The sequence below is a fragment of the Odontomachus brunneus genome, unplaced genomic scaffold (assembly GCF_010583005.1).
Source record: "Odontomachus brunneus isolate Ranch 3 - 2012 unplaced genomic scaffold, Obru_v1 Obru_scaffold_004, whole genome shotgun sequence".
Lineage (NCBI taxonomy): Eukaryota > Metazoa > Arthropoda > Insecta > Hymenoptera > Formicidae > Odontomachus > Odontomachus brunneus.
Window position 1 is genome coordinate 1,173,954 of NW_022639454.1, and position 26,092 is coordinate 1,200,045.

General features: G+C 44.1%; 3 protein-coding genes across 7 annotated transcripts in view; 2 read left to right on the forward strand and 1 right to left on the reverse strand.

Moving 5' to 3' along the window:
* LOC116845645 (multifunctional protein ADE2) overlaps nucleotides 1-1,907 on the forward strand; it is a 3,417-nt gene extending 1,510 nt beyond the window's left edge. For all 3 annotated transcript variants that reach the window (XM_032818597.1, XM_032818617.1, XM_032818607.1), the window contains exons 3-6: nucleotides 226-569; nucleotides 642-917; nucleotides 1,151-1,295; nucleotides 1,369-1,907. In XM_032818597.1, coding sequence (XP_032674488.1) covers nucleotides 226-569; nucleotides 642-917; nucleotides 1,151-1,295; nucleotides 1,369-1,535 — 932 coding nt within the window. In that variant the 3' untranslated portion in view covers nucleotides 1,536-1,907. The remainder of the gene's footprint in view (nucleotides 1-225; nucleotides 570-641; nucleotides 918-1,150; nucleotides 1,296-1,368) is intronic.
* On the reverse strand, nucleotides 1,780-4,790 carry LOC116845634 (xaa-Pro aminopeptidase 3). Of its 3 annotated transcripts, none has more exons than XM_032818583.1 (5): nucleotides 4,583-4,790; nucleotides 3,198-4,116; nucleotides 2,734-3,096; nucleotides 2,417-2,656; nucleotides 1,780-2,058 (listed from the first exon to the last, which is right to left on the reverse strand). In XM_032818583.1, exons 2-4 carry the CDS (start codon nucleotides 4,042-4,044, stop codon nucleotides 2,484-2,486), a joined length of 1,383 nt encoding a protein of 460 aa, XP_032674474.1. In that variant the 5' UTR covers nucleotides 4,045-4,116; nucleotides 4,583-4,790; the 3' UTR covers nucleotides 1,780-2,058; nucleotides 2,417-2,483. The 3 variants fall into 3 exon arrangements, with proteins under 3 accessions (XP_032674474.1, XP_032674468.1, XP_032674458.1); XM_032818577.1 differs by having other exon boundaries at nucleotides 4,421-4,790; XM_032818567.1 differs by having other exon boundaries at nucleotides 3,198-4,136; nucleotides 4,421-4,789.
* A 2,470-nt stretch (nucleotides 4,791-7,260) lies between these two features.
* On the forward strand, nucleotides 7,261-25,842 carry LOC116845041 (E3 ubiquitin-protein ligase HERC2). The gene is made up of 12 exons (XM_032817303.1): nucleotides 7,261-8,411; nucleotides 8,648-8,848; nucleotides 9,019-9,229; nucleotides 9,431-9,688; nucleotides 9,769-20,882; nucleotides 21,477-21,800; nucleotides 22,069-22,378; nucleotides 22,747-23,468; nucleotides 23,542-23,980; nucleotides 24,058-24,281; nucleotides 24,466-24,620; nucleotides 24,712-25,842. Exons 1-12 carry the CDS (start codon nucleotides 8,153-8,155, stop codon nucleotides 24,943-24,945), a joined length of 14,451 nt encoding a protein of 4,816 aa, XP_032673194.1. The 5' UTR covers nucleotides 7,261-8,152; the 3' UTR covers nucleotides 24,946-25,842.
* The last annotated feature ends 250 nt before the right edge of the window (nucleotides 25,843-26,092 follow it).

A 26,092-nucleotide genomic window follows, 5' to 3' on the forward strand; every position in this document is an offset into this window, starting at 1 on the left:
TCTCTCTCTCTCTCTCTCTCTCTCTCTCTCTCTCTCTCTCTCTCTCTCTCTCTCTCAATTGGACTCCTTTCAGTGTTAAATAAATTTTATACTGTTGACTATGTAAATCGCAAGTTTTTACTTTTCTGATTACATCACTATACTTGTGTATAAACTTTTATTGTCCTCAAACAGGTCAGAGAGTTATCAATCAGGATACTCAATACATCTACAATTATTTTATAGGAGTCCCAGAAGGATATACATTCAACCCGCCTCTGCAGGAGACGTTTTTCAAGGATGATGCTAATCATGATCCGCAGTGGTCCGATCAACAAATCATTTCCGCCGGTTTCAAATTTGGTGGCGTAAAGATAACAAGAGATGAAGTGGATATCATGAAACGTACCGCTCTTGTTGTTTTTGAAATTCTTGAGAAAGCGTGGGCCACGCGTAATTGCGCTCTGATAGACATGAAGATCGAATTCGGTGTAGATACTAACGGTGATATTTTGGTTGCTGATATCATCGACAGCGATTCTTGGAGACTTTGGCCTGCTGGGGACAAAAGATCCATGAAGGACAAGCAGGTGAGAATTTTGTCGGCGCTTCTGTCCAACGTTGTGTTGCTCATCTAATCCGTTTGTCATATTTGTCTTTAGGTATACAGGGACCTGCGCGAGGTGAAGCCGGAAGATTTGGAAAAGGTAAAGATCAACTTCAAATGGGTGGCGAACGAATTGGACTATTGCCTCACACGACCCGATCCATTGATTGTCATACTTATGGGCTCAACATCCGACGAAGAACATTGCCGAAAGATTGCGAAACACGCTGCGGCATTAGGTGTAAGAGCGGAACTCCGAGTTTGCAGTGCTCACAAAAGCACTGAGGAAACCTTGAATATCATCGCCGAATATGAGAACTGCAAGGAAAAGGTATAACACTCAACGGCGCTTGTAATATTGGTCATAATTCGCGATAACGAGCACAGCTCGACCGGATAACTGTATCGAAACCCGCATTGACCCGTCGAAGTGGTCCGTTGCCTGATTATATATGTATATGTTTCAATCATGAAACTCATTACGATAAAAAGGAACCGATAGCCGTAGAAGGCTTATTTATTTCTGTTTATCGTAAATTTTTCTTATTTTTCTCTTTACCATAGGTGGTGCTCATAGCAGTAGCCGGTCGCAGTAATGGCCTGGGTCCGGTACTCTCCGGCAACACTACGTTGCCCGTTATAAATTGTCCACCTTTCAAGTCTGACAGTACTGCACGGGACGTGTGGTCATCGCTCGACCTCCCTTCAGGTAAATGTCGCAAACCGTCGTAATAAATATAATCTCTCTTTCGCGAAACCTAAAATCAATTTTATACTTACAGGACTTGGCTGTACGACAGCCTTGCATCCGGAAACCGCTGCAATCGCTGCAGCGCAAATTCATGCTTTGGACAATCATATTGTATGGTCTCGTTTACGGACAAAACAACTTGCGAACTACGTTAGTCTAAAGCGAGCAGACATTAACATGCGAATGCCGTGCACTTGAATTCTTTAACTTGATATATCATATCTATATAATGATATGTATAACTTGATATATTTCGTGTATGCAACACGTTAAGGTACAACTATGTAGTACGTTATAATGTACTATCACATATAATTGCTTTAAAGGACCGCTTTATCGTCTATTAATACAATATTTTTTTTTTACATATTAGAATATTCGTTTATTCGTCATTAGTATCATTTTTTTCAATTTAATTCTCCTACGTAATAATCAATGCAGCTTTATAGACCACACATATATTGACTGTGTACATATATACAGATTTATATACAATCCTACTCGGTTAAGAATATCAATATGATTGTGCCATAGATCGCAATACAAGCGAGTTTTATCGCATATCAATGATCACGTTAGCTCTTTTTATATATACCCTATTGTTACTGATTCTGGTGATACTATATTGGTTCCAAGTATGTAATATTCATCTGTTTCCATTTGAACAAATTTTCGAATAATGGAACTCCACGTAAAATTGAGGTTAGATGCTGTATTGCGTCTGCAACGAGAAGAAAAAATACGAAAAGATCAGAGAAAAGATCTCTATACATGTATACGATCGTATATAAATATACATAACATACAGAGTTCCAGTATGAGATAGTATAATAGATAGTAGATAGATGGAATAATACGAACTATGCGAATAATTGAATACGATATACTATACGCAAGAAATAAATTTGAAAAGATGTAAAGTATAAAATCCTATAGTATGCATATGATATCTCGTTTAAAAGCAAAAAAAATTTAGACTGTACTCGGAATTACATACGATTGTATCATATAACTGATACATATTACTGCACAATATACGATACGATTATTAGCGTATTTACACACATATATATACTTACATATATTCTTTTATATACATTTGAATAAAAAATATATTGCGTCTTAATGTATGTCGTATTATCGCCATCAACATCCTTGATTTTGGCTCGCTAAGGCTTCAATCTCAGCTACCTCTTTCGGGCAATTTTTCGTCAAGACTTCTGCTCCATTCTCTGTTACCAAGATATCGTCCTCTATACGAATACCCAGCCCGTGAAAGTGTATTGGTGCATAAGGATTATTTGGGCTTACGTATACGCCTGGTGTGACATGGAGATATATGTGTAAATTAATTTAGAAACTGTCCTGAACGCAGATATCACACTTTGAATCATACCTGGTTCTATCGTTATTATCATTCCAGGTTGTATCTGTATGTTTCTGGGTATTTTTCCATTGTCATGCACATCCATTCCCAGATAATGACTGACGTGATGCGGGCAATACATATATGCGGCAGCCAATACTTTGTCCTCGCTAAAGTTGCTTGGTATCAAGCCGATATCTTGCAACTTCTTTCCTAGGAGTGCGCACATGCGCTGAAATGTGTTATCTAGCGATGGCAAATTTTTTAGGTTCTTTATTAAATCCTTTTGCACGTCGAGTACTAGTTCGTAGAGAGCTTTCTGTTCCGGTGTAAATTTACCATTGATCGGCCACGTTCTCGTTATGTCGGATGAGTAACCATGGTACTCACAGCCTGAAAATACAGACAAAGATACAAAAGCAATTTTTATTGGGAAACACAAACTGCACATAGCAGTAGTGATTCTATGTCTTTGCTCCATTGTTCATGCGTACCTGCATCCATCAAAACCAAATCGCCACTTTGAATAATTTGATTATTACTAATATAATGTATTGTGTTTGCATTTTTGCCTGCTGCTACAACAGGAGGATACGCCAGATGTTCAGCTCCACGCATACGACATTCATAGTCTACAGTAGCGAATAACTGATGTTCGCTCATCCCTGGTCTTGAAAACTGAATTGTTTTTTGAATAGCTTTAGAAGCTATTTCACAGCTTTTGCGCATCAAATCAATCTCACAAGCACTTTTTATCAAGCGAGCCTGATGAAACAGGGTCTTAGGGGAAGCAAATATTTGATTGTCTGTCAATTTGATCAACTGACACAGTTTCTTATGTAAAACTGGTTGGACAACATCAGCATGATCGTACCAAACAATAGACTTTTCATCCTTCTGTAGGAATGAGGTGAGGAATTGGTCAAATTGTGTGACAGGCAGCGCGTAATCTGTGCCAAACATCTCAGTTGCCATATCAACACCAGTTCTTGGACCGTCCCATAATTCCGAATGCTGGTCTTTTGGTCTCACAAATAAGACAGATGAGAATTTATCTTCTTTGCATATGAGTACTAGGATGCTGTCTGGTTCTTGGCATCCAGAAAAATATAAGAAGTCTGTATTTTGTCGAAAGACATATGGTATTCTATCAGACATATAGACTTTAGATGATGCAGGTATAACGATGACTTGCTGCCTATTTTTAGCGCAATTCTCTTGCACGATACTTTCTACTAATTTAGAACGACGTCTCTTGAGTTCCTGGAGTGATACACCTGGTATCACTTCTCCATGTTTCACCAAGTGAGGATGCGTCAACGGTGTTGGTTGTCCATACATAGTGTGTGAAGCGGATTTACGTGTACATTCCTGCGGCGTTGGATCGCTCTTAGTTGTTGTTCCCACTGAAAACTGTGCTAACAATTGATAACCTAAAATTGCAACATATTGACGTGATGAACATTGTCTTTTCAAGTACATAAAATAGAATATTAAATTGAAATAAGTAAAATATTATAAATATATATAAAATTAATATATATAAAATTAATATATATAAAATTATATATAAAATTATTATATATAAAATTATTATATATAAAATTAATATACATATTAAATTCAAGATCATAAATTTCTAATTGTATTAATGATATATCTTCTGTTAAAGAGAGCTTTTGAATACAACGCGGAATTAATGTTACCAAATACTTACCAAATTTACTCGGATTATATTTTAGTGAATGTTTTACGCTATTAAACATATTTCTTTTGCAAGACTTGTAACTTTCGTTGATTCTGCGAGCTAATTAATTTATATTTTATTTACAACGAATACTATGACAGTTTGCGGTATTTAATGTAAAACATAACCTACTACAAAAAGATAAACAGGCAACGCTACTTATTGGCTATCTTGATGTTCTTTGACAATCTTTGACTAGAGACCCTCAAACAGAGACTGGCCAGTGGCCCGAAAAATGGCAGCAATAAATTGTGTGAGCTGGTGAGGGAGTGCGTGATCTATTAAATGTGTGCGTATGTATCGATCTGAGGCTCGATTCTTGATAGTATGCGTATGTAGCGTGTTCGACTGGCCCTGGGGCTCTCTCTCTCTCTCTCTCGATTCATGACGGTATGCGAATGAGATACGCATGCGAAAATGTATAGTTCATGTTACGTATACTATAGATTTTCGCATGCATATCTCATTCGCATACCGTCACGAATCGGGCCCCTGCAACATCAATTGTAATGACATGTAACATGATATTTCATCATTTTAATCACGAAATTTAACATCACATAATGTAAAATGAACAATTAACAACTATTACACTTGCACACATTTATATATATATATACATATATATATATATATATATATATATATATATATATATATATATATATATATATATATATATATATATATATAAATAAAACTTATAACAACAATACAAGTAATCTCTATTTATTAAAATTATCTAATATTATATAAATATATATATATTTTTTTTAACTAATTATTTATTATATTACCTGAATAATATATATATAATATTTAATTGTTTTTTTATTTCTTTCGATATTACATAACGTGTGATTATTATTGATTATATATAATATTTTCAAGAACATACATTATACATTTTAAAGAATATACATATATATTGTTGTATGATTATTTATCATCATTAGGTAAGCGATAAACTATACATTCGCAGAGTGCAACAATATCTCAATTCATATTTTATGCCCGTTCGCGCTTGGTGAGCACAGCTCCATATTGCCGCCATTTTTCGGGCCATTATTCTGTGCGCCAATCACGTGGAGACTCCCCCCAATGGCCAGCCTCTGGCTGCGTTCCGTTATTTACTACAAGTACTGTCAGTACTACTAACAGCATTCCTAAATAGGTTACAGTGCACTACGAAAGCACTTCGACGAGTTTGTGACGTCATAAATTTTGATGTCACTTCCTGCTGTGGCTACTGCAGCTGGAGAGGTAAAGCAGTAGCAGTAAGGTGGTGCGTCCCCATTTATCACTTTGCAGCACCTCGACGGTGTTCGAAGTTAAAACGGAACGCTAGAACTAGAAGTATACTTTCATAACATCATAGTATCAGTACTCGCAGTAAATAAAGGAACGCATCCTCTGTTTGGCTGCGTTCAGATTCCTCATCCGGGTACACTCTATTACTAGAAACACTATGGCTGCGTTCGGAAACGTTATCCAAGTGTACCCGTTACGTTGGAGTGAGCGAGATACAAGAGTGAGATAAAAGAGAAGAAAAGTACTCGAATGACCCAGGTTTATGGTTCCTGCACACAGGACGCGGTAATGCTTGCCGCACAGCGGAAGTCCACGCGACAGCCAATCAATATGTTGTTTTTCCGTAAGAGCTAGAAGGTTATTACAGAAAGCAGCATATTGATTGGCTGTCGCGCAAACTTCCGCCGCGCAGCAAGCATTACCGCGTCCTGTCTGCAGGAGCCATTACTATAAAATAGTTGCGCAATTAAAATTACGTATACGCAAAATTGTTAAGAATAAAGAGACCCTGGGCTTTTATTCTTGAAATAGTTGCGTATATGTAAGTTTTACTGCGCAGCTATTTTATGGTATGATTAAACCTGCGCAGTAAAATTTACATATAGGCAACTATTTCAAGAATAAGGACCCAAATCAAATATCGACCAATGGCAGCGTTAGGATATTTAAACCCAACATTCTCAACACACGTCATTGGTTGCGTTCAGCAGAGAAAGCTGCTTTGCAACTGTTGTAAAATTCGTGAATCTGATTAGTACATGCTCTTGGATTCAACCAAAATTAAGAACATACTGCAGTCAGATTCACGAATTTTACAACAGTTGCAAAGCAGCTTTGTCTGCTGAACGCAGCCAGTGGCCTGGTTTACATGCACCTGATACGCGTACTAAATAGTAACTTTCTATTAGATAATCTTAATATCGGCGATATATATAAACAACGATATATATAAACAACATTAAGCTGATATAATACTCATCAAGAAAACGTATTGTATTGATTGAATGCGTTACCGTTGATATGCATTGTCAATATTAAGATTATCTAATAGAAAGTTACTATTTAATACGCGTATCAAGTACACGATGTAAAGCAGGCCATTGGGTGCGTTCAGCGAACTCACAGTTGCACAACAGTTGAGCAATTCGTCAATGTAATTGGTCTAGATTTAAGGATCTAACAGTAAGAACCAATAATCGCTGATTGCTCACTGAGCGCTTTTTCCGTTGAACGTGTCCATTGGCTGCATTCAGCAGACTCAACAGTTGCACAACAGTTGAGTAATTTGTCAATGTAATTGGTCTAGATTTAGGGATCTAATAGCAAGAACCAATAATCGTTGATTGCTCACTGAGCGCTTTTTCTACTGAATGCGCCCATTGACGGAAGCGCTAATGACATCGGTGCATATGATTGGTCGCGTGCCTGACAGTAGCTGGTGACTGCTTACGTAAATGGCATAAGTATGTTTGTGTAAGTGTCGCGTTTAAAGCGCCGTAATCAATACGTGCGTGCTGTGTGTACGATATGCACCGGTCACGATCTACAAGATGCACAAGGATGTATATGTGTAAACAGTACGAAAAATGAAACGAACGTTCGATGAAGTCGTTCGAAAGATAGATCGAACACTACGGCGCGTTAAACCTACGGCAAAATGGCAAACTGCCCGTGTCAGTGGTTTTGACAGATCGTCATTGCATCGAGACGACACGCACACACACACACACATACACACTACGTACGCACGACACGACGATCGCAAATGATGTTCGCACGTGCGTGTTCGATTACTGCGCTATCGTGCGAATACTGGCGACACTAGTGTAGTGGCAATCGGTAGGTAATCGAACAGACGATCGTACCGGATCTCTGTTGGGACTGCGGCAGGTGTGATAAGTGTATACAGCGTGTGTGTAGGTGTGTGTGCGTATGTTATGTGTATGTCAAAATAAAGAGACATTCGAGTGTCATAACATTCGAGAAACTCTTCAATTTTAATCAAGGTGGATCAACGGCGATGGATGTTTACACAGATGATGAGAAGCAATTAGAGGACGAAAGAAACAAAACGAGTGAAAACTTTCGGGTGAGAAGCCGTACTCCGTGCCAGTTGCTAACCTTCCGAGCGAATTCTGTGCTGTGAGATTCACCCAGCCGTCTTGAAGCTCACAGGAGGAACCACTCTCTTTTATCACACCAAAATCACGTCCGGCCGAAAACTCGACTCAATGAATAATTAATACTTAATTTCAAAACAACGTTTTCTATTTATTGATCCGATGAGAGATTAATAGGCGTCTGATAATAGAAAGAAGGAAGAAAGAAGCGATTATACTTAAGATAACTGTTACTTATAATTATATCTCAGTGTAATCTGCTTGATTATTTATGTCTGCGTTGATGAATGGCTGTATACTGGGAAACCATAGGAGGAATACACACATGATAGATAAAATGAGTAGCCAATTAAATATAACAGTTAGACCAGATATAAGGTTGGATACGAAGTGGTTGAAGACTGACTTACAACGATTCCTTTACCGTGATGGATTGGCTGAGTTGTGGAATGAGATGGTACGGGATGGAGAAATTGTTGGTTCCTTCAGCGATGGCCTGATCAATTCTGCAGGAATTGTAGCAAAGAAGAGTATGTACAGACCATACCTGGATGTTAGACAAATAAATATATGTTTAGTTTATAATTTTTGAATGAAAACTATCTTGTAATATTATCTATTATTTGCACTATTTGTTCCACTTGTTATTTACTTTATTTATAATTTGCACTTTTTAGTATATTCTCATTTATTGCTTTATTGCCTTATTGCTATTTTACTTGACTACTGTAATGAATATTAATTTTTTTCATAAATATTCTCTAAGGTGATAATGGGCGTTATTATTGTGGTATGAAAGTATTATCTTGTTTGTGCTGTGATGGAATCTGTGGTCCACAACATGGTTGTAATTGTATTCCTTGCCAAAAACTCGATGAAGAGGAAGCGGCAAGAACAACAGCATTGGTTGAGAAAACTATACCTGCCAAGCGGATAATAGAGTCGTGGCTATGGGGGCCACCACCATGTAAACATATTCATATTCATATGCAGATTATTAGTTTATTTTAAATGCTTTACTAGAGTCATCAAGTGAATTTCCACACAAAAAATATCTTAATACCTGTCACACACATATTTATGTTGTATTAGGTTTAAATTTATATACATGTTTATACTTATTTTTCTCTTTTTTAGCACTTGTTGACTTGAGAAGCTGTATCGACTTGTCGATAAGGGAACAGCGAAAGTTGTGTTGCGAGGTCGCAAATAGTACATTATCCGCAACACGTTTGAGACAACGATTAATAGTTGCTCGAAGATACTTCACCGCTTTGTCTCGTCATAAGCCGCAAGAGATCAAGGATACCTCGAATTTACCAAAGCCTGTCGGGAAATTACAGAAAACGTATAAGTCGCAAAAATCCATCAAATATCATGTGTCAACTTTTCTAAATTATTTGTTTTGTCATGCACATTGCATGTCATATTGATGCAATTGTATGTCGAGCTTCTTTAGAGTACATTGTCTTTTTCCTATTTTATTTAAAATGTAAAACTTGTGTCGTTAGCGTAAACACTAGTATAAAAATTTTTCTGTAAATTTCAGGCCAAGACCTAACGAAAAGGCGACCCTAGGATTAGCGCGCGTGGGTTCACGCGCCGCATTGAATTTTTCCTTCGCGTACTTGAGGAGAGCCTGGCGATCCGGAGAAGACGTCGAGTTCTGTAGTGAATTGCTGACTGAATCATTGGAAGCGTTACAATCGTTACCCGAGGCGACTCTCTTCGACGAAAGTAACGTTTCCCAAATCTGGTTAGAGGTCGTAGAAAGATCAGCCAAATTTTTGAGACAAGTTGTTACCGGGTATATGTCGCTTTTACAATTGATAATTATTTGTAGCCAAATACACATACGATAAACACAGAGGTCATATTTGTTCTTAGGGAAGTAACTACCGGACGGTCATGGCGTCCTGTGCCATTGTCGGATCAACACACGGCGCTTTGTCTGTTACTGGAACTAGTAGCGCAAAGAGCTACTCTCTCTAGTTTATTGGACTCTGTGGTTTTGTTGTTACACCTCAGCAGTAAACACAAGAATCAAGATAATAGAGTGACGCCGCCCGGGAGTACAGCGCCGCTTGTCCCATTGTTGCGACGACTGAATATAATCCCGGCGACCAAGTCTCGCAGACATCTCGACGAGAACATTACGCCAGGACCCTGCGAGGTTTTACTGAAGTACCTACGATTGCCAGACGACGACGCCGTGTCTGTTGACTTGAGAAAAGCCGCGGTTATTATAATGTGCAATCTCAGCAGGCTGGCTGCTCCTCTCTTACCACCTGTCAGCGCCGAGTGCGGATTTCCAAGGAACGGAGGCGGCGGACAGACATACCAAGAAGTATTAGCTTGGGGCGGCGTGAAGTTCGGAAACGGGTCCGCTCCATTTTACTGCGACGCTATCGCTGAACTGGGGATAAAGCAATTGTGCTGCACCGAGCGAGCGTTACTGATATTATCCTTGAGCGGGAATGTTTACATCATGTATTACGGGTCGGAGACTCAGTATCCGCAGAGGGTGCATGGCTTCTCCGACAAGCCTGTCACGATAATCGCGTCTCATTCGGATGGCAAACATTACTTGGCATTGACGCAAGACGGTTGCGTGTATTCCTGGGGAAACGGAGACGGCGGTAGACTCGGACACAACGACGACGTCTCGCACGACGAGCCGAAGCTGATCGAGGCGCTTATGGAGAAAAATATCGTGTTCATAACATGCGGCAGCACGTATTCGGCGGCATTGAGCGCCAGTGGCGAATTGTACACCTGGGGAAGAGGAAACTATGGCAGACTAGGCCACGGTAGCAACGACGACGTCACCTTTCCGACTTTGGTGGCGACGCTCAAGGGTCACATGGTCGTGCACGTGGCTTGCGGTAGCGGTGACTCTCAGACTCTGTGTGTCACCGCTTCCGGCATAGTTTTCTCTTGGGGCGATGGTGATTATGGTAAATTAGGCCGTGGTGGTTCAGATGGTTCGAAAACACCGAAAATCGTCGATAAGCTGCTGGACATTAACGTAGTGAAAGTATTCTGCGGTGGGCAGTTCTCCGCGGCATTGACTGCTCGCGGAGAAGTGTACACGTGGGGTAAAGGAGATGCTTATCGTTTGGGTCACGGTAACGAGGAGCACGTTAGGTATCCTAAACTGATCGAATCGCTGAGAGACAAGAAGATCAAGAACCTGTCTGTGGGTGGTACACATATATTAGCACTAACAGAAGATCAATTCGTCTACGGATGGGGCAGAAATGACTACGGTCAAATAGATCCCACGTTGGGTCCCGTCGTATCCGAGCCTTCTCTGTGTCCCACGCTATCCTCGAAGAACGTCATCGGCTTGGCGTCGGGACCGACTCAGAGTTTCGCCTGGTGCATGTCAGCGTGGTCAGGCGGTGCCAACAGAGTGGCTTTCGTCGTGGACATATGCGAGGAGACGTTTCAGCTGCTCGACACGCTTCTGGCTAAGTCCTGCGAAGGTCTTCCTGGCATCAGACCGCCCACGCAGGACCGTGAGTGCCTGGCAGTAGCTACGTTGAATTTGCTGCGTCTGCAGTTGCACACTATGCTGACGCACAATATCGACGCCAAGTCCGTCGGACTTGCCGCTACCAGTACGTTGTTGAATTCTCTGAAGCAACGTTGTGTTAATTTGGCAAGTGCGATCGGAATCTTAGCGACGATACAGGAAGCGGCGCAAGCAGTTCTGCAGACCGGCTGGAGCATACTATTGCCGACGGCGAACGAGCGTGCGAAAACGTTGTCCAGCTTTCTGCCGAATACTCTTAACAACGTAGAGCAGTCCAGTTCGGCGAACAACAACGGCCAGCGATTTATGGCCGACTTATTGGTGTCCAGTCTCATGGCGGACGGTGGTTTGGAGCTGGCGCTGAAGGCTGCGATCAAAGCGGAAATCGCCGACATGCCGGACGAAAAGGACTTCCTTATCGATGTCGGCACGTCAAACGTCGTGAAAGCGAAAAGCGAGACGAGACAGGCGATGAAGGACGGCTTCAATTCCGGCAAAAATATCACGACTATCTCGTTGCTGCAATTGATACAGCAGCTCATACGAAACGGCACGTGCATCACTCAGTCTAGACTTCAGCAAGGCTCGTCGCAGTTGCAGATTGACCGGAATGAGCACTTGCGCAGATTCGACAACTCGCCCAGCTTGAATCTCCTGCTGCGCTTTCAACGTCTGCTGATCGCGCAGGTATACGAGTGCATAGCGCGCAAGTCACGCACTGAAGATCTGCACGATCAGGAGATGATGGGCGCGGAGTCGCTGCTGAAGAAATATATCGCGCAAATTTGCGACCATGCGACCGAAACGTTGCCATTAGCGGCTGAAATAGGCGGTCGTTCTGTCAAGGACTTCGTCTCGGTCGCCAGCATACTGAAGAGCGACATCATCAACGTGCTGCTGTCCGAGCTGGTGATATGCTTGATACTACTGCAAGTGGACTGTCCCATGCTGCTGATTGACATGAACTGGATGGAGGTGATTACGCCGATATTGGATGCATTGGACTACTTCGTCCGGCTAGCACCAACGATGGAGAAAAATGAGGCGGACGACTTGTCGTGGCCGGGCATCATCGCGCCACAACACAGCAATAAGATCTCCACCCAGGAGGAGCCATCGCTGGTTCGCTGGGCAGATCTGGAGAATCACAATCGCGACGGTGGTCTCTGGGTTGTAGTGAACAACAATGTTTACGACATACAAGATATTAAACACGAGGGCTCCTGGTCTCCTTATGAGATGCTGCAGAGGTACATTGGACGGGACGAAAGTACGACGCAAGCCGGTGCGCCTTACGGTCCGTTGTCACCACCTCGTGGCATGATGGATTCCTGCTTCGTCGGTCATTATTCCCAAGCCGAGCCCGACGAGAACGCACGCATCACAATCGAGATGACCGATGTCTGCTCATCTCTTTTGGACACGGAGAGATCCTTGGGATTCTTACTGGGTTTACACTCTTACAGGATGCGGCAGAGTTTAGCGCTACAATCGGCGGAGGAGGAGGCCGGCGTGTGGCTGAGCGCGAGTTTCCTGCGGGGTGGTTTGCAGGTGTTGCAACCGCCAAATCCGTACGAGGAGGAAAAGGACGAGGCGAGAAGCAACACGTCGACCGCCGCTAATTCGCCCACAGAACCACCGCTGCCGATACACACGAAGAACGAGCAACAGAAGGAAAACGATGATCGAACGGTCACGTTTATACAGGCGCTAGCGGAGGCGCATAAGACCGACGACAGTCATGTGCGTGCGTTCTTGACGATAATCGACCGGCATCAGAAGACTGACAATGTATTCTCGCACGCCGACTTTTACGTCGATCATCCCGTCGAGGAGATTAGTCGCGCTTTGTTAGCTGTGATTATAAAGCACCTCGGTTTAGGTCAACAAGCGCTTACGCTGGCCGAGGAAGAGCTGAGAGTCGCCAACAGCGTGAAATTAACCGCTCCATTGGCTGACATAATGCGAGCGATTTATCAAGCCAAGTGGAATTTGGTGCGGACCAGACAGCAGCAGAACAGAAGCTACAAGGAGGTCTGCGCGCCCGCACAGGAGAGATGCAAGTTTCTCCTGTACGAAGTGAGGCCCGCAACCAGTTATGAGGTAAAAGGGCTTGAGGATCTCAAGCTGTTGCATACTGATTCCAGATTCAAAAGAGCTGTTCATATGGTGATCGCGGATATCCGGAAAAACAAAGCTTCACCGGGCGGTGGCGGTAGCAAGCCGGAAGACATTTTGAACGCGTCGATACAGAATGCCAAAACGAAGAACAAACCGGATGAAGACATAACTTCTTCTAAAGAAGGATTGACCGCTGCGACTTCTTCCGCCAAATTGGAGGACATATTGGATATCAAGAACAAAATCATGCAGATGACTGAGAAGATTCGCTACGAGCCGGTGCAGTGGGCCACCGCTGATTACAACAGCCTGACGACGAACATCATCAACTTCGTCATGAATAACGGCATCGGCGGCGACGTCGAGACGTTGAGACGCGCGATGTACTGTCAAATGCAGCGCGCCAGAGTACGGGAACAGGGTATCTCGATGATGCGCGAACTCCTGAAGAAGGATTACCTGATCACGTCGGTAAAGTATTCCATGTTGAACGGCTGGTTGGGCCTGTCATATGAGAACAAGTCGCTCAGCGACGGGATCATGCATTGCTTGTACGATATCCAGTTGACAACTCCTTATCAAAAGTCTAAGGTCATCCTGGCGGAAGCTGAGGTAATTTCATGGGCGATCCAGGCTTTACGGGCGTACGTCGTGCAAGCGGAGTTACCGAATAAACAAAAAATCAGCGGAAAAAGCAGCTTGAATCAAGGAACTTACACGTGGCTGCGAAAATTGCCGAGAGCACGGTTCCTGCTAACTATCCTCGGCATGCTGACCAATTATCAGTGCGCCAATAAGGTCGGATTGCTCATCAACTCAGGTCTATTATCGAGTATCCTGACTTTGTTGCGGCAAATCGGACCGTCGTCGGCGAACTTCTGCGAAGCTGGCGAAGACCAAGGACAGCAGGGTGGCGGCGGTGATGCGTCGAAAGTGAAAATTGAGACCACGGCGATTTACGAGGATACCATACAGAGGAGTAAGCCACAGAGCGTTCAACTTAGCGGCATGGAGTTGGCAGCGCTGATGAAGATCGGCACGCGAGTTGTGCGAGGAATCGATTGGAAGTGGGGCGACCAGGACGGTCCACCGCCTGGCGAAGGTAAAGTGATCGGCGAGCTCGGTGAAGACGGCTGGATAAGGGTGCAGTGGGACAACGGAGCGACGAATTCGTATCGTATGGGTAAGGAAGGCAAATACGATCTGAAATTAGCCGAGCCGCCGACACCTCCTGACGACGACAACGACGAGATCGACAGCGATTCTCCGGTCGATGCTGACAATCTTGAAAACGCCAATTCCCGTGGACAAGAACTATATCCAACGACTTGCCTGAAGTCGGCGTCGACAACTTTGTTGCGGATAATTCTACTTTCGTGTGGCATAGAAGCGGACAAAGTGCCCACAACCTCTATCAAAATTTTGGCATCGACGTTGCACGGTATAATATCCACCGCGAATAAAACTGGCGAATCAAACACATCTGTCCAATTGGCGAGACAACATCATGAAACTTGGGCTACTTTTGGTCTATTGAGAGCGATCGCGAGGTCCAAACAGTTGTGCAAGTCTTTGAGTTCGCAAGCATGGCTGGATTTTCTGTTGAACATCGTTTTAGACGAAACCAAACCCGGTCTTGAGAAGCAGATCATGGTGATGAGACTGCTCGCGGCTGTTTTACCCTCATGGGCGGTGGAGAGAGATCTGAACGACATGAGGCAGTTGTTGGAAAGAACTTTTGAGATCCTAGGTCAAGTGGCGCTCGCTTGCGACATCGCTCCTGGCGCTGAACTTCACTCAAACAAATGCCGCATGTCGCTGACCGCCTCGTACAGTTCCACCGTGGCGGAAGAGTTAATATGGCTCATTAGACTTTTACACGGTCTGCCTGGCTGGAACACGATCATCAATCGATTCCTCACCTCGAAATTATCCTTGACAGCAGAACTGCTGAGCGACGGTCCGCTGATTCATATCCAGATGAACGAGAACGACGGTGAGAACAGTCTGAATATCCAGAAGACAGTGATGGCGACTCTCGTAGTCATCGGTGGTTTAGACAGCAGAATTAGAATCGGAGGTTTGGTGAATTATGAGAACGAGTTGGCTATAGTCTGCAAATTCACGAAACGTTCGAAACTGGTTATACAGTTGAGGGACAACGGCAGAGTGCGGAAGATAGTTCCGTTTTATGCGGTGAAACGTATCACTGAGAAATTCCAACTAGACAGAATGGCCTTGACGGAGCAGCTGATATCCACTTGGGCCACTTTACTTTTAGGTACTACTTCCGGCATCGACAAACGGCCTGGCGGAATGCCTATGATCGCTGGCGTCGTTAACTCTTCGATATTGCGTACTCAACAGCAGCAGCTCGCGGCCTTGAACGCTGGTAAAGCTATGCTCGCCTATCAGTCGAAATTGCGGAGGATCTTCAAATGTCCGTTGAACAACGACGTCAACGATGACGACCGTCATAAATGTACGCTTCTGCAAGAGATGCTGTTGCGCGCGACGAAACCGCAACCGCTGAAACCGATATTCAAACGTAGAGAAATCGAAGAGGCCGCTTTAGCGGTCTCCCAGTACTTGGCGTCTGAATTGAGACACACACCCATTCAACGCACTGCGATGGCTTCGGATCCGACTACGCCTATATCCGAATGCTCGTTGATCTCGTTGACGTCGAGTCAAAAGAGACACTGCAAGAGATTGCAAGACGTGGTTACGAGAAGAAGTTCCACAGCGGCACCGGTAAGTCCCCTGGTAGCTCAGCTAGTCGAGATGGGTTTCCATAAGAAGAGCGTCGAAGTGGCGATCAAAAGTCTCAGCGTCGGCGAGCAAGGTAGTGTGACGGCCGAAAGCGTGGTAGGCTGGTTGTTGGAGAATCCGGATACCGTTCTCAGTGACACGGAGACCTTGTCCAGTCCGGAAGGATTGACGGACATCGACGACTCGATCAGCGAAGACATGGACGACTCACCGTCGGCACAAGAAACTGCCTCCATAGGCGGCGCACCACCGCCAACGTACATGAAACGCTCAGACTTCTTGTCGGTGGACGAATACGCGATCTACGTGCGCGACAACGTAGTGCCAGGCATGTTGGTGCGATGCTGCAAGAGCTACGAGGAGGTGGAATACGGGGACGTTGGCCAAGTGGTAAAGATTGACCCGGAAGGTCTGCATGATCTCAATGCGCAAGTCGCATGGCAACGCAGGGGCAGCATGTACTGGGTGCGTTTCATTCACATAGAGTTGCTAGGTCATCCGCCGTCCTTACCGGGACCACCTACATTGAAAGTTGGCGACAAGGTACGCGTGAAGGCGTCGGTGGCTGTGCCGAAGTATAAGTGGGGCTCCGTGAATCATCACAGTGTCGGCATTATCACGGAAATCATTAATAACGGCAAAGAAGTGTACGTGGACTTCCCACAGCAGGTAGCGTGGACCGGCTGCGTCGCAGAGATGGAGAAAGTACCGTCCTGTCATCACTCTGTCATCTGCAATTCGTGCTGTTTGTCGCCGATCTCCGGACCCAGATTCAAATGCAAGTATTGCGACAACTATAACTTGTGCGAGAATTGTTTCTACACGAAGCGATCGCATCGACACGGCTTCAACAGGATCGCAGAGCCCGGTTCCGCGGCGGTCTATGCTGGCAAGCCGGGAAGGTACCATAGGCAAGATCTGACAGAGCCGTCTCTGATCGAAGATTGGTCCAAATGCATCAGAACTCTGAGCGTATCCTCGCGAGAGAACTGGGCGACGCGATTGGTAGATGGATCTGGCAAATATTGGCAAAGTTGCGGTTCGCAAGGTAAACATTGGATTCGTTTAGAAATATTGCCCGGGATCCTGATACACTCCCTGAAGATCATCGTGAATCCGCAGGATAGTAGTTATATGCCCTCCGTTATGACTGTCAGTGCAGGTGATAACTTCGTCAGCTTGGTGGAGTTGACCACGATAAGCGTGCGTCACTCGGATACGAGCGTCACGCTATTGCAGGACATGAAGGAGTATTACCCGTGCGTCGAGATAGCGATCAAACAATGTAGAAACGGCGGCATAGATTGTAAAATACACGGTCTGCGTATCGTTGGACACAAAAGGATGTTCGAGAATCAACTGACAACCTCGGTATCTTTTCTCGCGTCAGATTGGGAGGTTCTGCAAGAGCAAGTGACGGCACAACGCGGCACCGACGCGGCAACGCCGCCCCAGCAATCAGCTGTCTACGTGTGGGGATTGAACGACAAAGACCAGCTGGGAGGTTTGAAAGGATCTAAAATTAAAGTACCGGTGTATAGCGAAGTACTGTCGAAGTTGAAGCCTATTCATATAGCCGGCGGCAGCAAAACTCTCTTCCTCGTCAGTCAAGAAGGTAAGCTGTACGCTTGCGGAGAAGGAACAAATGGCAGATTGGGTCTAGGAGATGATAACAACGTTTGTGAGCCGAAACCGATACCTTTCCTAAGTCAGTATGTGATCAAAAAGGTGGCAGTGCATTCAGGCGGGAAACACGCATTGGCGCTCACCCAGGAAGGCAAAGTGTTCTCGTGGGGAGAAGGCGAAGATGGCAAGCTGGGGCATGGGAATTGCACGACGTTGGATAAACCGCGACTGATAGAGTCACTGAAGTCAAAGAGGATTCGTGACGTCGCATGCGGATCCGGTCATTCAGCGGCAATCGCGAGTAACGGTGAGCTCTACACCTGGGGCTTGGGTGAATACGGTAGATTGGGCCACGGTGACACCGCGACGCAGATGAAGCCGAAGCTAGTGCAAGTATTGAGCGGACAAAGAGTAATTCAAGTGGCATGTGGCAGTAGAGACGCGCAAACAATGGCCTTGACGGCTGACGGTTGCGTGTACACCTGGGGTGATGGAGACTTCGGCAAACTTGGCCGAGGTGGCAGCGACGGTTGTTATACACCCTTGTTAGTGGATCGGCTAAACGGCCTGGGAGTCGTTCAAGTGGAATGCGGTGCACAATTCTCTCTCGCCTTGACGAAGTATGGTGAGGTATGGACTTGGGGAAAGGGAGATTATTTTCGTCTAGGTCACGGTAACGATCATCACGTGAGAAAGCCCACGTTGGTCGAGGGTTTGCGAGGGAAGAAGATCATTCATGTAGCTGTCGGAGCGCTACATTGTCTCGCGGTGACCGATACGGGTCAAGTATACGCGTGGGGCGACAACGATCACGGACAACAAGGGAACGGTACCACGATCGTCAACAGGAAACCATCACTGGTACATGAGCTGGAAGACGCGAGAGTGAACAGAGTTTCTTGCGGCTCGAGTCATAGCATCGCTTGGGTGTTAGTGGATCAACCTACCAACGGCAATCAGGAACCAGTCACGTTCCAGACAGCGAGAGATCCTTTAGGTCAAATGTGTCTGGGTCTGGGCAATGCAGCAGAACAGAATGGCGCCGTTGCCACGACTAGCAATACCGTCGCTACGAGACCGTCACTTGCCAGTATAATACTCTCGTTGGAGAGCAACGTCGCCAAACAGCAAGCGTTACAGCATGTAATAAATGCCCTTCTCATTATGCAGGCACGTACGGCGATAGTGACGGCCTTGCAGAGTCACTCAACCTTAAACGATCGCGCTTCTGCGAAGCACACGCCGATACCACCGGCGACAACGGACGTAGTGCCACCGTCGGAAAGTGTCATGACCTCGAGCACTGAGCACGCAGTTTATCAGAACGTCGGTGATATCGCGCAAGGTGGAGGCGAAGCTCCCGCAAACGCTGCCGAAGCAGTAAATGTACCAACTAGTCCTAGAATGACTCCCGAGTCCGAAGAATTCCCATTAGCGATGTTCCCGTCCATGTCCAGCTCCAGCGTATCGTCGCGCGCCTCGAAGATGTCGACGGGCGCGATGAGTGTGATCGCGGCTACTTTGACGTCCAACGCGCAGGTGGTGGGCGAAAGCGTCGCCATTTATTCCGGCTTAGACGAATTCACGTCGACTTTAACGGAGGACGATGCGAGGATATTAGTGGATCTACTGAAATTGGCGGTGGCCAACAGAGTCTGCTCGTCCGCCAAAGAAACAATTTCGTCGGTGCTCATAGCTCTGGGTAAAGTCAACTGCACTATCGGCAGCATGCTGTTGGAGCAGTGCGTGACCGAGTTAGAGGACACCGCGGCGAACAGCAATTGCGTCAATAATACACCCCAGTCCGTGGTGCAAGAGACGCCGCATCCCTACATAGACGACACCACGTTGACCGGTAACGTGAAGATTCCCGGCGCGGAAGCGCTGCGCGTAGAATTTGATCGACAATGCTCCACGGAGAAGCGGCACGACCCGTTGACAATAATGGACGGAAGCGGTCGGGTAGTAGCCGTACGATCCGGCAGAGAATGGACCGAATGGTCGTCGGACATCAGAATCCAAGGAGACGAGTTAAAGTGGCGGTTCTCATCGGACGGATCCGTAAATGGCTGGGGTTGGCGGTTCACGGTGCATCCTGTTCTTACGACTCTGGCGCCGTACGAACTTGGCTCCGATCGAGCCGTGTTGTCGCAGCCAACCATAGCGGTAGCGGAACATCTTCTCATAGATAACAGTCTCATTAATTCTGATAGAAATGTCGCCTCCCGCTTAGCGACCGCTTTGGCTCAGTGCAGTCAACTGGGTACTTTGTCTGCGCAACAGAGAATGTGGGCGTTGAAGAAGTTACAGGTGGTTTACACGAACGGGCCGGGGATAAAACCCGAGGTTGCATTGTCGTCTTTGCTCGGCTCGTTGCCGCAGGCGCTCCTTAGACAATACTCTTATGAGGATCCTTTGGTCAGAGGTGGCAAGCAACTTATGCACAGCGATTTCTTCAAGGTTCTCGTAGCGCTTGCATGCGATCTCGAGCTGGATACCATGCAGTGCTGCGCCGAGGTGCACAAGTGGTCCTGGTTCCGTAGGTACTGCCTCGCCGCGCGTGTTGCCAAATCCCTGGTAGACCGTACTCCATTGCCGAAAGCGTTCTGCTACGAAGTAACTAAACAACTCAACGAAATGACGACGGACGGAGACGTGGAAACTAAGGATCACGAAAACCACAATATATTTAAACAAGGACACGACGAACAACTGCTGCAGTGGCTCAATCGCAGACCAGAAGACTGGACGCTGTCATGGGATGGTTCCGGCGCGATTTACGGCTGGGGTCATAATCACAGAGGTCAACTGGGAGGCTTGGAAGGCGCCAAGATCAAGTTACCGGCACCATGCGAAAGTCTGTCAGCGCTTAGGCCTATTCAGTTGGTTGGAGGTGAACAAACTCTGTTCGCAGTGACTGCTGATGGAAAAGTCTATTCTACGGGTAAGACGGAAAAGCTGTCAACGTAGATCCGTTGCTCAAAATTATTTACATGAAGCGATTTTCGAATGTTACGCCTTCTTTCTTCTTATTGCCTCTCCAGCTCAGCCATGAAGCGCACGATGGACTGTCGCTGCGCTCAGCTTCAAAACAGTGCAAGTTTCTCCCTAATTTATAATAAGTTATTATTGAACTAGTTTTTATCATTGTAATTATAATAGTCATGGACGAACAGCGTCCATTATTAAACGTATTAGTAAAGCGGGTAAAAACACACACACAACACACACATATATATATATAAAATATTATATAGAAATAACACGCATAGAAAACTAGTTTCACAAATTAGAGAGAGTTTTGCAAATCTTATGGAGGTTGACGATCTTGAGACTGATTGCTAATCGCACGCTCGACGAGTGAATGGAAGATGCAATAGAAAGAAAGTAAGCCTTCGAAAATCGCCTTATAAATCAATCGCAGTCTTACTTTACGTGCTTCGAAGAATTTGCTGTGCTAAGTGGGCTCTATCTGTAAATTATTCTAGCAAACATCATCATCAGATACAGGTGAATTTTCAACATGGTTTTGTCGTAGGTTATGGTGCTGCGGGTCGTCTCGGAATCGGAGGAACAGATTCCGTCATGGTCCCGACATTGTTGGAATCGATACAACACGTGTTTATAAAAAAAGTAGCCGTGAATTCAGGTGGGAAGCATTGTCTTGCCTTGAGTTCAGAGGGTCACGTATATTCGTGGGGCGAAGGTGATGATGGCAAGCTAGGACACGGTAATAGACTGTCGTACGATCGGCCGAAATTGATCGAGGATTTGCTCGGTATTGAGATCGTGGACATAGCTTGCGGTGGTCACCATAGCGCCGCTGTTACAAATGCCGGTTGGTTGTATACCTGGGGCAAAGGTACGACTAAATTAAACAGAACAGTGAATTCTTTTGTTTTTCCGGCGATTTAGATAATTATTGCAGAGAAAACTGCTTTGCAACTTATAAAAATGGTACATGCTTTTAGATCCAGCCAAGATTAAAAGCATCAATCAGATTTGGGAATTTTACAACGGATACAAAGCAATTTTCTCTACTAAATGTACAACGTAGTGCTTGATTTTACATGAAATTATCGAAGATACGGATATCATACATTGCGATGAGAAGTAACAATCGATTGCAGGACGGTACGGGCGTCTCGGCCACGGCGATAGCGACGATCAATTACGACCAAAGGTAGTGGAAGCTTTGCAAGATTACAAGGTGATCGACATGGCCTGCGGAAGCGGCGACGCGCAAACACTCTGTGTGACCGATGACGATAACGTATGGAGTTGGGGTGACGGTGACTACGGAAAGTTAGGTAGAGGCGGTAGCGATGGATGCAAAGTCCCTCTGAAGATAGATTCGTTAGCTGGACTTGGTGTAATTAAAGTCGAGTGTGGCAGCCAGTTCTCCGTTGCCTTAACAAGATCTGGAGCAGTGTACACCTGGTAATAGCAATACACAGTATTGATATTTTTATTTTATTTATATTTTATTATTTTTATATTTTTTCAATATTTTTTGTTATAATACTTCGTATTTTACATTTTATTTTTCTTATAATGTATAGTATTTATTTTTACACACGTCACATATAATTTCTAATGAGTTATATATATATATATATATATATATATATATATATATAACTCATTAGAAATTATATGTGACGTAAGTAAAAATAAATACTATACATTGTAAGAAAAATAAAATGTAAAAAAAATATATATATATATATATATATATATTTTTTTTTTCTTTTCTTTTAATTAATAAGTTAATATTTTCACATTCTTAATATATTATATGCGTGCAGGGGTAAAGGAGATTATCATCGTTTGGGTCATGGTACGGATGATCATGTACGAAGACCACGCAAGGTAGCTGCATTGCAAGGGAAGAAGATTATTTCGATAGCGACGGGTTCGTTGCACTGCGTCGCTTGTTCCGACAAAGGAGAAGTTTTCACTTGGGGTGACAATGACGAGGGACAACTCGGCGATGGTACCACGAGCGCTCTACAGAGGCCACGATTGGTACACGCATTGCAAGCTAAGAAGATTACGAGGGTCGCGTGTGGTAGTGCGCATACATTAGCCTGGAGCACGGCGAAAGCCACGCAAAGCAAAATGCCAGCGACTGCACCTATGGAATACGATCTAGTGAAAGAGATACCATTCTCCGTGCTACGCAATAGACTGGTATTGTTGCACCATTTCGCTGAGCTTCTGTGCCCCGCCTTGGCGATGTTCCCGACTACCGGGCACATCGGATTGGACAAACTGGGTCCTATGTTGGTGTATACTATAAAAGAGGCGACATTCCGCAAAGTCGTGCAAGCCACGATGGTAAGAGACCGTCAACACGGGCCTGTGATCGAACTGAACAGGATACAGGTGAAGAAGGCGAGAGGTAAGGGCGGATACGCTGGACCGGACGGTATCAAGTCGGTTTTCGGTCAAATGGTGTCCAAAATGTCTCTCCTAACGCAAGACGTACTGTTTCTACCTCATAGAGTATGGAAAGTGAAGTTTGTCGGTACGTATTCCGTTTGCATGATCGCGAGTACCTTCTAAATGGAAAAAATGACAAGATATCCTTATTATTTTAGGAGAAAGCGTCGATGATTGTGGCGGTGGTTACAGCGAGAGCATAGCGGAGATGTGCGACGAGTTGCAGAATGGTTCCTTGCCGTTACTTATGCCTACGCCAAATGGTCGCGACGACAACGGCACAAATCGAGATTGCTTCTTATTAAATTCCTTCTCCGAGTCGCAGTTGCACATGACTATGTTTCAATTCTTAGGCATCTTGATGGGCATCGCCATAAGAACAGGCAGCCCGTTGAGCCTAAATCTAGCTGAGCCGGTTTGGAAGCAACTCGCCGGTATGCCTCTGACACCCTCAGACTTGACAGAGATCGACAGAGACTATGTTCCTGGCTTACTTTGTATCAGAGATATGGACCCGGATGAGAAGGTTTTTCAGACGTTAGAAATGCCATTTTCCACACCGTCTGCATCCGGGCACGACGTGGTATTGTCTAACAGGTACTGCAATTGATAATTCGGTAATATAATTATGTATATTATGAAAAGCAAATTCTAACTATTCCTTGAGCTTTCAGATACCTTAAGATAACACCAGAAAATAGACACGAATATGTAAAGTTGGCGTTAGATTATAGATTACGCGAATTCAACACTCAAGTAGCAGCGGTACGAGAAGGTTTATCGAAAGTTGTTCCTGTGCCTCTCCTGGCATTGTTTAGCGGTCCTGAACTTGAAACAATGGTTTGCGGTAGTCCAGATATACAAATTAATTTATTGAAGTCTGTTGCAACATACAAAGGTATATGCTCATTTTTAGATATTCACATTATCAAAATATTCTTCTCTGTACTTATGACATAATAAGTGGAAATATCAAACATACAGCGTATCGATTTTGCAAAATTTTCGTACTATACAATCAGCTACTTTATACATAATCTCTGCTATAAAATACTTATAGTAAAAAGAAAATATTCTTACAGGTATTGAACCAAGTGCACCGCTTATTCAATGGTTCTGGGACGTCATGGAGGAGTTCTCTAATCAAGAGCGATCGCTTTTCCTTCGTTTTGTTTGGGGTAGAACGCGTTTACCGCGCACAATCGCCGATTTTAGAGGCAGAGACTTTGTTTTACAAGTAAGAAAGCGGTCATTCGTATCTTTTTTTTTACAAGAAATGTAAGATGCGGTGCAGTGTGATCTCATTGACTTCTTTCGTTTCTCTTTAGGTAATGGAAAAGTACAACCCACCGGACCAGTTTCTTCCTGAAAGCTACACCTGCTTTTTCCTTCTGAAAATGCCGAGATATTCATGCAAAACCATTCTTCGGCAAAAGCTGAAATACGCGATTCATTTTTGTAAAAGTATCGACACAGACGAATACGCTCGGGTACAAGCGGCAACTAATTCGGACACCGACGATACAGATAGCTTAGCGAGCGAAGAGCACACGTCGCTTTAAATTGGAGCTTGGAAAGGAAAGCAAATGATCTCATATACGTGTATCGTATAAAGCGTTCGTAACGCGTCGATAATCGCGTCGTACGGCACATAATTACGCACGGATACTTGCGTATACAAGTATAGTGCAGGTAAATGTTTTTAATTCCGCGGTAGTTTTCCTGGATTAAGATTTCTTTGTAGTTTACGGAATTTCCGTATGACACGGATACCTACGATAAATCGATTCCTGATAAGAAACAAATAGCCGGACGATTACTCGGATGTGCTCGCTACTGAAGCGAGACGTTTCCGAGCTCTATTTTGAAGTAAGACTCTCACTCGCTAATCGAAACGGTTATTTGTGTTTGAAGTGGCATTTAGTTGACTTCTTTACGGATGTGTTCACGGGTTCTCTACGAAGAAGATCCTATTTTTCTTACACACGTACTCATCACATTGTGCATATACTTAAATGTATGTACTGCTTTTGTAGCACGTGACCAGTATATACTGTATAGTAGACAGTAATAACGAGAAGTGAATAAATAAGTCAAATAGATTCATCTCGATTGATAAAATCGACCACTGATCGAAGCGAAGAATTAATTTTGAAATTTTTCATCAGTTTCATATTTTCATACTTTAGAACTGTTACTTAAAAAAATAATTTAACCTTCTTCAAAGTACATATATTAAAAAAAAATGTCGAAAATTTGCGGTACTGCTATTGGTTTTCTCAAGCAACGTTATAAATAATAAGTATTGCAATATTATCAGTTGCTTCTTTTGTACATTTATTTTATGATAATGAATTGCCACACACTCGATCAGTGTTTCGTACATGCATTTCGCAATTGCAATTTTAAATTGATTTATAATTTTACATGAAATATTTTATCTTCTTGAATTTCTCTCATTTGCATTTGTATCTATACTTTTTATCCTGACTTTAGCCGATCCCGGACTAGCGTCTGTTTTGATAGAAGATTAGTATCACGTATAAAACATAGGCGTAACAGCAATTACGTACAATTCTTTTCATCTTGGTGAACATTAGTGGATAATGATTTTACGAAGAAACTATTGTTCTTTCAGCCCTATTTATCGCTGTACATGACAAAAATTAGATATTTTTAACACATAACAAAGCATAACAAGAGTGCAAC

What these genes read in the sequence shown, in the direction of transcription:
- LOC116845041 (XM_032817303.1), top strand. Translation starts at nt 8,153, where the DNA reads ATGTCTGCGTTGATGAATGGCTGTATACTGGGAAACCATAGGAGGAAT. An exon ending in GCTATGGGGGCCACCACCAT is followed by an intron (nt 8,849 to 9,018) that starts GTAAACATATTC and finishes TCTCTTTTTTAG; the next exon opens with CACTTGTTGACTTGAGAAGC. An exon ending in TGGAAAAGTCTATTCTACGG is followed by an intron (nt 20,883 to 21,476) that starts GTAAGACGGAAA and finishes GTTTTGTCGTAG; the next exon opens with GTTATGGTGCTGCGGGTCGT.
- LOC116845634 (XM_032818567.1), bottom strand. Translation starts at nt 4,469, where the DNA reads ATGTTTAATAGCGTAAAACATTCACTAAAATATAATCCGAGTAAATTT. An exon ending in ATATAATCCGAGTAAATTTG is followed by an intron (nt 4,137 to 4,420) that starts GTAAGTATTTGG and finishes TTGCAATTTTAG; the next exon opens with GTTATCAATTGTTAGCACAG. An exon ending in GATAATAACGATAGAACCAG is followed by an intron (nt 2,657 to 2,733) that starts GTATGATTCAAA and finishes ATGTCACACCAG; the next exon opens with GCGTATACGTAAGCCCAAAT.